This window comes from Gymnogyps californianus, chromosome 10 (genome assembly GCF_018139145.2).
Source record: "Gymnogyps californianus isolate 813 chromosome 10, ASM1813914v2, whole genome shotgun sequence".
NCBI classification, from domain to species: domain Eukaryota; kingdom Metazoa; phylum Chordata; class Aves; order Accipitriformes; family Cathartidae; genus Gymnogyps; species Gymnogyps californianus.
In genome coordinates, this window is record NC_059480.1 from 24,059,017 (window position 1) to 24,071,705 (window position 12,689).

At 42.3% G+C, this 12,689-nt stretch overlaps 1 protein-coding gene across 2 annotated transcripts; it reads right to left on the reverse strand.

Annotated features, from left to right (window-relative positions):
- Window positions 1-8,001: 8,001 nt before the first annotated feature.
- On the reverse strand, window positions 8,002-11,414 carry GPR160 (G protein-coupled receptor 160). Of its 2 annotated transcripts, none has more exons than XM_050902878.1 (2): window positions 11,356-11,414; window positions 8,002-9,686 (listed from the first exon to the last, which is right to left on the reverse strand). In XM_050902878.1, the coding sequence occupies exon 2, from the start codon at window positions 9,630-9,632 to the stop codon at window positions 8,613-8,615; it is 1,020 nt and encodes a 339-aa protein (XP_050758835.1). In that variant the 5' UTR covers window positions 9,633-9,686; window positions 11,356-11,414; the 3' UTR covers window positions 8,002-8,612. The 2 variants fall into 2 exon arrangements, with proteins under 2 accessions (XP_050758835.1, XP_050758836.1); XM_050902879.1 differs by lacking the exon at window positions 11,356-11,414 and adding an exon at window positions 10,945-11,001.
- Window positions 11,415-12,689: the final 1,275 nt, after the last annotated feature.

Sequence of the window (12,689 nt, forward strand, 5' to 3'; positions counted from 1 at the left end):
AAGCTTCCAGGCACCTTTTATTTGTCCACTGGCTAGCGTGAGCTGGGCTTGCAGTAGTCTGAGGAAGGAGCATGGTGAGTTGCTTGATGAGGTCCCTTCAGAGCTCGGTGTAGGAGCAGCTGCTGCTGCAACGAGGGAGCCGGGAGCTGCAGGTCGGCAGGAGGAGTGCCACTGCTAGGCAGCTCTGGGAGAAATCTCTAGGGGCCCTGCTTTGTCCCTCTGGCAGGAGATACTGACTTGGATGCTGCAGACCCAGGCAGTGGGATTTTAGTGTCTCCCTCTGTCTCCCCTCTCTCGCACTCTATGCGGAACAAATACGTGTTTCCCCAGTTACTGACGTTCTCAGAAGCTGCTTGGGCTCTGAGGCAACAGTGCCTGCTCGGCCTTTGCTTCCCCATCACCTGTGTACGGATGTTCATGGATGTATTTTGTACCTTCTGTTCCCTCCCTTTTGCTGCTCCGCTCCCCTGATGTACAGACCTAGATCCCGAAGCTCTTGTTCAGGGAAAGAAGGGCGTGTGTGCTGATAGAGTCGTTGTGTATATTTGAATTAAATATATGTATGTGTCTGCAAATAATGTATTTTGTATTTTATGCAAATTAATGCATAATATATGATTGTGTAGGGAGATATCCAGGGGGACTGTAAAGTATTCCTGAAAAGAAGAGGAACTGATCTAAAGTTTGAGAACTGCTGACCTAGATCAAAAGGAGTCAATGCACATACACTGGCTGACAGGAAGGTTTATGACAGGTAGATTAATATGTGTATTATTTAACTGATGACCTTAAAGAGTAAATTGGGATTACAGAAAAATCTGTGCTTCATTTTCCTTTAATTAGACTATTGCTTTGTTTCTACTGACAGACTTTCTACCATTATCTTCCAGAGATCAACATTAGAATCATTGTTTTTAATTACAACTGTTTGAGCTTACTAATAGCAGATGTTATTAATATTTTTATTAACCACTGAAGCTCCAAGTTAGGACAACCCATTGCTGTTACGTGCTAGTATGTGGTGAGAGCCCTTATCCAAATGGCACCAAAGGCTTTAGAGAATTAATTGATGTCTGGGTTTCGTTTGGAGGGAAGTTGCTAAGCACTTTCTAATTTGTTTTTTTTTGTCTTCAGTTACTGTTGTAAAATAAACTTCTTAGTTGAAGGTTCAACGTTTGGCAATGTTCATTTGAAAGATACTCAAATGATGGAGACAGCAGGTTCCCATTTGTAGCATTTCTGTAAGATACACCGTGTAGCATATCTGTAACATATGTTCTAAAGGATATGTTCTGTTTTGATGAGCTAATTGAAGACTAAAGATATCTTAGATATTTATCCTTTGGCTTTTGTCTTAAAGTTTTATTATTTTTATACGAAAGTTTCACTGGCTAATTTTTAATCTGTCTTCTGATTGTACTGTTCTTTGGCAATGTAAAAAGTAGGTATACGTAAATGTGATTTGATAATGGCTTAAGGCATATTTGAAAATGTGGACTTATGAGTCTTATTTAGACCTGCAGTTAATCACAGTGTTGTTACATGCATGAGAACTTCACGGCTGGTTTAATTTTGCTTTATTAGACAGCTTTCAGGAGACCTTCTACAGCTAGTGTTTATATACGACTCTCAGACATAATCACTGACAGATGCCAGGAGCTCAGAGTAGACCTGATTAATGCACGTCTGTTCTGGTTCTTCTGGTACACCACATTTTCTGTGGTTTTGGGAGAGCCACAGATAGTGAGTTATGCTTTAAATATTCATGAAAGCAGCAGCTAAGAATGTGGGCCTTATGCATATTGAAGGTTTTTTCTCCTTCACTGATTTTGGCATTAAGCAGGAACTTAAAAGCGGGCACAGCTCTACTAACCTATACTGATAGAAATGCACATGTATTGGAGTGTTTGCCAGTATAGCTGTGTCAATAAAATCAATTTTTAAAAAAATCACACTTGTATGTGAAAGTAGGCTGGAAAACTTTCAAGTGCAACTGAAGTCTACTTCAGAAGCTTTTGAATTTACTTGAAAAAGCAATATAATACTTAGAGTAATATTCCTCCAGAACTATTTTGCATACCAATCGCTTGTTTTTGTTCAGATCGGTGAGGTTGTCCCAGGCTTATACTACTATTTCCCATGGCTTTCCCCACAAATTAAGCTAGACCCTCTTGCAAAAGAGGAAGTATTGCAGATTTTAATTGACTTTTTTAACACTTGCTCCCACTGGATGTGTCTACAAGAAATCCTTTTCATTAGCTTTATTTCCTGGGGTTTTGTTTTCTGTATTCAGACTGCTGCTGTTGTGGGCTACAACTCACGGTAATCCCTGCAATATTTCAGTTCCTATAGAAAGGAATACAGGATGCCATAGGATCTTAGCTCAAAAGGGAGATATGTCGGATGGCTTTTTCCCTTCCTTTTTCTCCACTAGTCTCCATCCTACCCTACTCCTTAATGCAAACTGCAGCATTAGCTCAGGGCAAAACCCTTTTGCAGAGCACTGGGCTGAATGTGACTGTCAAGATTCCTTCCAATAGAATTGCAACTATTACACTTGTCTCAGCTTCAGAGTTTATTTGGAGTTTTAAAGAAATGCACCTGAATGGTCAAAATGGGTATGCAGATTCCCCTGCTTAATCTGGCTCATATCACTCAGCAACCCTGCTTTGCAGCAGGAACGGAGAACTCCAGCAAGGAAGCTTGGCCACCTCCAGTGACTAAAGTGCTCTGGGAGCTCTAGGCTCCTTGTTCAAAAACAAGCATTGCCAATGACTTCCTGACTTCTCCCAGCCAACCCATATTGCCTCACGTTTGGCATATTCGTAAGACTTTTATCACCTTGCTTATATAGAGAATAAAAAATAACCATCTTGTCAAGTTAAACTGCCAGTTGTCTTGGGTCACCAGAGAATGTTTGAAGGGTTTTTAAACAGACTGCATTGTAAATCCATTCTTTACCCATTAATCCATCATATTTTTTTTCCAGAAATGAAGTTCTTGATGGAGGGTAAAACCTTTTGCCAGATTTGTGTCAATGAGATCTCAAATAGAAGGTTTATGTCCTCCAAGCATCCATTTCCTCATTTCTTTCCCGTGAAAGCAGTTGTTTTCCCCTAACTTCTTTCTGGACAAATCACAAGTGGGAATCCAGCCTTTTGGATAGAACAGATGGAGGCCATCATAACTGCAGATGTGGCAGCAAGAGGAAAGGAGTGGGATAAAAACAAGTATTTGAGCAGGTTTACAATAACTTGTACATCACTTCTTTATCTTGATCTTAGCTGTAAGGAAATGTTCTGGTATAAAACCACTTAACTGTAGTTTGAATGGAAGTTTATGTAGTGAGACTTTGCTGGGTGTAGTGTGTCACTGCCTGGCATACCAGTCAAAACTAATGCCTATTCCAGATGGCTGTTCTCATTTTAATATCACAATATCAATGCGGAAACTTAGAGCTCAGTAGCCTAAGAAATTTTTTACACGTTGACAAATGTGTAGCTCTAAGTGATCAAAGAATTCAATGACAGCTGTATTGTGAGTCCTGGTTTTGCAAATAATTAGACATCCACATAATTTATAACATGAGTAGTTTTTCTGATTGTATTGAGACTATTCATATGAAAATTAAGCATGTGTGTAAAAGCTTGCAGGGTTATTTTCTTACCAGTATTGCAGAGAGATGTCCTGTTAGCATATATTTAGATATATAGTTGTCACTCATTAACCAGACTTTTAGTCATCAGTTGTTCTAGGCTGCAGATAATGACTGCAAAAGAATCAACGTAGGATACTTTTTTCTTAACATTCGCCCAAATTAGTTTATTAGAGATGGAGAGAAACTAACATTTTAAAGTATTTTAAATACACTGTTTCTGTTGAATGCTGCATGGAACAGGTATGAACAGAGCTATAAATGCGTGATTTCAATGTAAGGTGTTAATAATTGCTCGTAGTGAATTAATTTTTAAGTCGCTCTTGCACAGTGAGCTGTAGTTTCAGACAGGAAATATTGTGAGGAGAAAAATTTAAACTCATTTAATGCATAGTTCATTTAAGCTAAGCCTAAATTAAGTTCATTTTAAAGGAATTTGCCTTTAGTCATGAGAATTTATTTAGACTCTGTCGGTTCTATGTAGTTACATCCACTGGATGACTTTGCAAATAGTGGCATTTAAAAAAGAGATGGTAATTATGGTACAGATAAGTGCCTGCTGTGTAGATGCTATGTCTACTTTTTCAAAAAGCTGTCCCTAATGTTGTCTGAGCTGATGGACAGCCTGTACCCTGCAGTCAGAGCCCGGGATGTAGACTGAATACAAAAGCAGTTAGCACACATTACCCTAATCCATATGAATCAGGCTGATTTGTTTTCACCATCTTCGTAACTTCAGAGGAGCTCTACCACGTGCCATCTCCTTCTCCATATAGACTTCTAAATGTGCTTTTTGCCCTGTCGGGTGTCAGCTGTGTTGGCTGGAGCATTTTGTGTCCTACTTGTCCCCTGGGTCTCATGGTCAGCACTTCCACGTGTATTCAAGGCCCCATCCTAAGCTGCTGTGTAGGTTTGTGTAACCTCTATGTTAAAACTTACACACACCTGTTCATTCACTTGAAGGTTGTGTGTATTATTTACTGAGCTCTTATAGCTAAGTGGAAGGAAAAAACAAAATTCAAAGATGTGAATATGCTTGTAATTGAAGTTCTGTAGTAAGCTTATAGTCTAGCTTTTGTAGCCGTTGGTCTAACTTTTCCGAAGCACGGTTCTGGGAGTCAGTGTTATGAACAGATTTCAAGTTAAAAAATTTTAAACTTCCAGCATGTTATTAGCTTCCTGCTGAATTATCCAAAATGACTGTGTACAGTAAGGAGCTAGAAAAAGGAGATCTGAAGAGATTTTTTCCATCTAGAAAGAATTATAATTTGAGCACAACTGTACATTCATAGAATAGCAATCATAAATATCGTTTAAGTGCAATACATAACACTTAAGGAGCATTTTAATTGTGCGTAAAAAGCACTGTATTGTTACGTAGAGTTGTTGGAAGGCTTATAGTGTTGTTCACAGGTACTAAATCAGGGTATCCTTGCTGATTATAGGATGAGGCTGGAAGCACAAATATAATTGATTCATGAGGTGTATCTGCTTTGTGGGTGAAGTCCGGTCAACCTGTGGGAAGACTCGGGTTGCCCTCCACTACCTGGCCAGTGTACTGGCAGCCAGGATGTTGCCATCCTCTGGCAGCTTTTTGCGAAGTCGATGTTTGAAAGAACCATGAGAGACTCTGCACACCCCACTTCCTTTTTAAGTAGTCTTTGTGTTACAGTGTTAGCAAACCCGTACTGGATCAGGAAAGGTGTGTGTAAAGAATGAAGGGTTTTATTAATGAGTGCCAAATACTTCTATTTAGAGTTGAAAACACATAGAATATCTCATTAAAATCAATGTTGTTTTTTAAGGGACTCTGAGGAAAGTACAGAAGGGTCTCATAAAGGATTAACAGTTCAGCCGCTGTTACCATTAATATCAAATAATCCTGTAAGAATTGAAGACTCTGAAGTATTTGAATGGTATAAGGCCGTTCGTTGCTGGCACAGCACAAGAAGTCACGTAAGAGGAGATACAGCAGTGGTTGTCTGTGGTTGTTAGTATTTCAGGTATTACCACCTTCCTAGCATAGCTTCTCTCCTCTTTCTGTCTGGCAGTGAAACTGTAATCCTGTTCTGCAGAGTAATGGTTTATGGTTATATGGCTGGACTCAAGGTTCAGTGTTAGGACTTCCCAGAAGCACCAGATAAAAGAAAATGCAGAGAGGAAGAGACTTAGTTGTCAGGAGGGTAACAGGATAAAGATCACTTCACAACTGGCATCTCCCTCCATAAAAAGTCAAGGGTAAAAGTGGGCTTACAAAGAGAGCTACTATTAATGTATTTTAAAAGAGTTACTTAGCAGGCTCAGACGCCACAGTTGGATGCTACGTGAAGACCTGTAGTGCCCCTGTTACCTACTCGGTGGGTGTAGCGACAGCCTCAAGCGTGATGCTCTTTGGCACTTTTCCCCAAAGAGTATGGAACAATGAATTTGATAGTAATACAGTGATGTAACATCAGTACATTAATATTTGCTTTGGCTGCATGTTGTGGCTGCCCTGCAAAAAATAAAATTTCAAAAACTTAAAATGGCTTTAGAAGCACTGCAGCAACTACGGGAATTCTGCTACGTTCAGATAGATGGGGTTGTGTAAACTTTAATTACTGGTTGAGAAGCTGAACCACACTGATAAATAAAATACGTCAGCAGCCTTACCCAACTTCTTGCAGTTCGTCCTGTATACATTAATGAATCAGAAGGGTGAGACCAACCACACAAACCAGAAGCATCTGAAATGTATGTTCTTGAAAATAACTTTGCCTTCATCTGGTGTTAAATGAATTTTAAATTTGGAATTTTCCCTTGCCTGCCAAGTCTGTAAGGATTAGTTATTTCATGATCTTCTGAAATGCCTGGTGCATTACTATATTTGAGATATTTGCTGGCTTTTAAATGGAATTAGGTTTTGTAAATATTTTGTCAACCCCATTTCAGTGGGTGTCCAGTTTATATAAAACCTGAAGAAATGCTGTGTCAAAAAAACTTGTGTTTAGACATGGTTTATCCTATAGCATCTCAAGCGCTAAATAACAGCAACTACAATTTGAGAGAGCAGGGAGTGATCGCTTAAGGTTGTTTTTCAAGTTAACATTGTACGTGCTTTCCTACTTTTAACATGGAAATAGAATTTCCTCCAAATACATTTTCCAGCATAAAGGATGAAATAATTTGTGGTGCCAAACACTTCGAACTATGTTGCTAAGCGTTGCCTCCTCTTATTGCACTAGTTTTAAAATTCAGTTTTTGATCATTTACTGTCCTTTTGATGGCCTTTTCAACAGATTTTCCCCAAACCGTTTTCTACTGCTTAAAAATGCTCGTGTCCCTTTGATTACATCATTGAAACCTCAAAGAAATTTACCACAGACCGTGGGTGAAAGAAGCACTATGTGGGGTAAAGTAATAAATCAGAATGATAACTGGACTTTGATATATTGCAGAAATATAAGATTACTATATGATTGAGATGTGATTGTGTATTCTTATGGAGTGATAGACTGGAATATTCTTTTATAAGAAATTTTAGTCCACGTAGCATTAAATTCTGCAATTAAATCTATGTCTATAATTGATATATAATGTAAATTATAACCCAAAAATTAAATTTTACAGTTGAAGAGCACACAGTGAACTATGTAAAAATATGATCTTCACTTTGTGAATCATTTTTTTAAAAAGCACTTTCCTATTACCAACTAGCATGTGAATGAATTTTAGATTCTCTCATTTGTTATGATCTGTAGAAGTGAAATTTCTTTAATCTGTCTGTTAATGGTAAATTCATCATACAAATGCTGAAACAAAGCACCTTATACTATGCTGCTTAAACTTGCTTGTAATTGCACCTTTTGTTATCTGCAGATTTTTCTTAATGAGTATTCTTGTGTGATATCATTGTTCCCTGTGGGTCTGGGTGAATGATTAACCAACCTACAGCATCATTTACTTATATAGTTTCTATTTCAATATGACATTGTATTGTGAGTTCAGTGCTTCAGAAATAAACGCTACTTCCATTTGTCTGCTTTGGTTGTGTATCATTTATTTCTCTTCTACGAAATTTAAATCAAGACCTTCATAAAACTCCAAGAATCTGAAAATTAAGAGAGTATTTTTGCTAGAAGCCTGACTAATTCTTCCCCTACTGAAGCAGTCCCATTTCAAATTTAACTATTTAAGTAATTTTGGCTTCACAATAAATTATATTTTAAATTAAGCCATCCTTTAACCTTGGGCATGTATTTATGTATAGCAACTAACCTTGTTGCTCTAATTATTTAACTTTTAGAGGAGCAGTAGCAAAGAAATAATGAAACATCACCACCTTTCCTGTAGTTGTGGAAGTTGCACATCTTGCGCTATTTTTGTACTATGTAAACAAAGTTTATATTTCTGTAGGAATTGTAGCTTTACATTAACTAAAACAATTTATTTATCGTTAAACAGACAACAACCCTTAAATCAAACTGACAAAAAGTCACACTTTAACAAGAAAATACACTTCAAAAAAATCACAGAAGGTGTTTGAACCTTTGACAGTAGGTTAACGTGTACGTAACTGATAAAAGGGCTCCAGCTTTGAAGACTTTATTGCATTTTATACTATAAAACCTGAGATCATTCCATTTAAAGGAACTGTAAAATTCTAGTCATAAACATAAGGTTTAACTGAAAACTTCTTTTATATAAGTAGTGGTCTTTTCTTAAACCCGTACTTTCAAGTTAAATTCTCTGAACTGGCAGGTGGTTACTGCCTACTGGAACCCAGTGTGGAAGTGCACAGTGTCCCACGCTCTGCTACAATATTCATCACAATATTGGTGGATGTTGGACTTGTTTCCATGGGTTGTAGCTCTGGAGATGTTTCCTTGTATTATCTGTAAGGACACAGTCACGGAACATCAGAGTACACACTTCTGTCGTGCAGCACTTATTTGCAGTCTTTTCGGTCAGCAGCTCATTAACAGATTACAATTACTGTGCCTAGCTTATCAGCTGGCTCTGTGTTTTCATTGTTAAATGGCATAAAGCAGAATTTCCAGCTGACAAATGGATCTGTAGACCACATCTCCTCTGTCAATTCAACATCGTGACATCGACACCAGTACGCTGCTGCGATGAGAAAGCTGTTGATGAAGTACAGCCAGGGGACGTTCATCTCCATGTAGGCCGGAATCCGAGCACCGAGAAACAAAATGATAATTTGAAGAAGAACGAAAGGTGCCCAAGTACCAAGAAAACAGATGAGGAGTCTGGTCAGGAGCTGCCACTTAAAACAAGTGCCGTTGTTGTTAGACGCGTAGGAGAACATCAAAACAGGCTGACTGGCAAAGGAAACTACCCTGACAGACAGCAGCATGGTTATAACTTCCTTCCGACAAGCCAGGAGAGCCGTGCCTATGAGCAGCACCATGGCACATGAGACTGAGTAGCTCTGCATGCTGGCATAGAGAGGACACTGGTAAGGAGAAAAACGGTTCTGAATTTCTAGTTCTTCATAGACAGCGGGAACTTTCAGAATACAAAAAAACCCTGAAATCCATATAACAACCACAGCAAATACATAAAGTAATCTTTGACCTCTTTTAGGAAATTGAGAGGTTTGGGCTACAGTCATGTAATAATCCAGACCAGCCACAAGATATACCGGGTAATGCAAAATACCGTAGGTAAGCGAAACTATCTGAGTGAACAGGCAAATGTGGTACTTTGTAAATCGCACACCCCAGAGTGCAAAGTCCTCAAAACAGAAAATGAAGGATATACTCATCAGCAGTGTGAAATCGAGAAGTGCGAGTGAAACACAAAAGTATCCCATAAAACTATCTTTCACATTTTTTTGCTTAACTTGCAACATGAAGAAATCAAGGAAAACTTTTCCAAGCATAATCAGGAGCAACATGCAGCTGATTTCAAGAGGTTGGTTGACCTGGGTGTAGTGGTACTGGCCAGAACAATTTTCACAGAGTATGGCAGCCATCCTCCAATGGTGAGAACCAGCAAAGTAAGTATCACAGGGCACGGTGCTTCATATCTGAAAAGCAAAAAAAAGTTTGTAAAAATTTATTTCTGGGCACCTCTACGAATTAGTTAATTCTCCATCATAGCAACTACCAAATTTACATCTGAATTTTCCAGGCTCCTTAATTAAGAGTAAATAGCTTCACTAACACATCATTAAACTGTCAAGAAGTGCCTAAATTTTATGTTCTTCAAATTACATTCTCGAGAGTTAAAAGGTCAACATAGACCTAAGTTACTTTTCTAGCTACTGTCCTAAGGAAAGGTTTAGGAAATAAGGTTGACTGTGTTCCTTTCCTTTAAAAAGCGTGGGGGTCTTTTTGTCCAGCTGGGCAGAGGGATGGATGTTTCAGAGCTCCTACATATTTTGAAGAAATTAGACAACCACATAGGATGGAAATCATACAAGACACAGGAGATGTTACAGTATGGCCTCACAGTTCATTATGCTCATAGAATCTATATGGAATTGAGACTGCATAAATATCCTGAAAGCAGAAAAAGCATCAACCCAACTCATCCTTTTTTGGTGCTAAAATCCTGGAACTCTGAGGCAATCCAAAACACACACACTTCATTAGTTGACTGGGCTTTTTCGTTCATCCTTTAGCAATGTAAGTACTACAATGATAGACACCTCAGAACAGCTGTTTTTGCCCTTGGACTTCCATAAGCTTCCCTATGATAACTCTTTTCCATGTGTTAATTCCTAAGGAAAATGAACACAGGATTGCTTTGTGTATGTCAGCAAGACATATTAGAGAAGGCTGTACATGCTTTCTTCTCTCTTTCCTAAAGAAGCAGGATGGCGTCGGCATTCTCAGCGACAGCAGAGAAAAGCTGAGAAGCTAAGGCAGCTGTAAAAAGGAATTGCCTCTTAGGATCTCTGTTAACAGTGAGTCACTTGTATTTAAATAGATACCTACATTTTATTACCAGCTTGCCAGAGTTAGTGAACACCCGAGTTGGTGTCTCCTGAAAAGCAGGACAAGAACTAGAAGTACGTGGCAGTACAACTTGAGATGTATCCACTGAACTCAGTTACAAGCCTACCTGAGCTTGCCGCTTCACTCTTCATCTGCACAAGCACATTTCATCCTCTAAAATCTAATACATTTTACAGTACAACTTAGCCTTCCGTGTGTATTTTGTCTTCGTTTACTGGATGCTGCGCTTGCGTACGCAGAAAGGAGGAAACCTGCACGCAGAACAGGGTCATACTACGTAAGCGCTCACTCAAATCCATTTGTATTACTATAATGCAAAATCACCTGTACACAGGTTAGGCCTTTCGTCTGCTGTGCAAAGACCTGGGCAGAGCAGCAGCGGCGTTGTTAATGCCGCTGCTGGAACAGCGCTCATCCCGCGGGCACGGAGAGGACTTGGGTCTGCGGTCCTGGCGCACACGCTTCCCCCGACACCCTTCTGCCAGCAGCCGAGGGCTGTCAGCGCCTCCACGTCCCTCGTCCCCGAGGCGTTCCCCGCTGGGCTCCACGGGCAGCCCTCGGCCCTCCCCACCTCCGGCGGGTTTCTGCTCTTCTCTGCAGGGCCCCGGCCCCCCGCCGGGCTGAGGGAAGCGGCGGCCGGGGGGGTGGGAGCAGCTCTGAGGGGACGCCCGGGCTGGGAGCGGCTCCCGCGGCAGGTTCCCGGCCGGGCCGGCCCCTCCTCGCCCAGGAACCCACCTGCTGCGGCCGCCACCCTTCCGCGCTCCTCCTCGGCGTGTGGTGCGGGGACCTTCCCCGGCCTCCCGCGCCGCGGCCACCTCAGGCGGCCGCCATCTCCGCCCCTCCCCATCGTACGGGGACCCGGGCGGGGTGGGGCAGGGAAGGGCTCGCCTCGCCGCGCGGGTCGGGTGGGGCCGGGTCTGCCCTCCCCGCCCCGCCCCGCGCCGAGCGGAGCCGAGCCGAGCCGAGCCGAGCCGGTCCGACCGCTTGGCGCCCGCCCGTTTCCCGCCGACCCCGGGGCGCCTCAGCGCCCAGCCGCGGCCGGGCCGGGCCCTTCCTCACGGCGGGCGGGCGGGCGGGGAGCGGGGCACGACGGTGAGGGGCTCATGTTGAGGGAAACATAACCGCCTTGAGCAAGAGGGTTAAATACGCTGTGTTTAATCCCTCCCTCCGCACACGCCCGCTCTGAGGGAAGCGAAACGGCTCCGGGCGCGGGAGGTGAACGCCCGTCGGTATCTGAGCAGCGAGGGCAGAGCAGAGCGGCCCTCCTGGGGCCGCTGAAATCATTATATACGTGGCGGATAAACATCTTCTGTTTTAAATGTGTGACGTGTGTGGAAAAAAGGCAGCGGGGCGATGGCGGGGCGCTGAGGGCGCTTCGGCGGGCGTTGGTGAGAGCCCGGGCCCTCGGGGCAGGGGGGCCGTTGCCCTCAGGACTTGATCGCAGTGGCGTGGGTGTGTGGCAGCGACCACAAGAGACTTCGTTGACGAAGCCTTGTGTTCAGACGCGCTGTGTTTCCCCACCCACGTTGGCTTTGGGACTCAGCCCTGTTGGTGAATTGTCACCGGTGTCACCCACGCAGCGTGAGTCGCGACGAGCGGGGATGCTGATCGCCCTTCCAGAGGTGTCCCTGAAAGTACCCAGCAGACTTCGGAAGAACTAATTTCTGATTCTTTTCCGCAGATGGAAGGACTCTTGGTGCGTTTCGGGTGGGTGTTTGCCGTCCCTGCAGCCTGGCAGCGGATCTCCTGTCCCCGTCCACGGAGCCCTCTGTGGGGAAGCGCGTGGGTTGCCTTGGGGCATGGTCACGCGTGAAATGCCCTGGGTTTGTGGGCTTCCACATGCATGTTGCCCTTCCCGTACTGAACGCGGTACGCCTCTACATGACAAATCGCCTTTTTTCAGCATGTCTCTACTTTTATTACTGATTAAGCCATCAAATAAATCTGAATATTGCAGAAGTCAGCCAATGGTGTATTTGCAACACAGTTCAAATTTTTAACATCATGTAATGGTTTTATAGAACACTTCTGGTTTTGAAATACAACACAAAATTGTACAAACCCCTCAA

What these genes read in the sequence shown, in the direction of transcription:
- GPR160 (XM_050902878.1), bottom strand. Translation starts at nt 9,632, where the DNA reads ATGGCTGCCATACTCTGTGAAAATTGTTCTGGCCAGTACCACTACACC.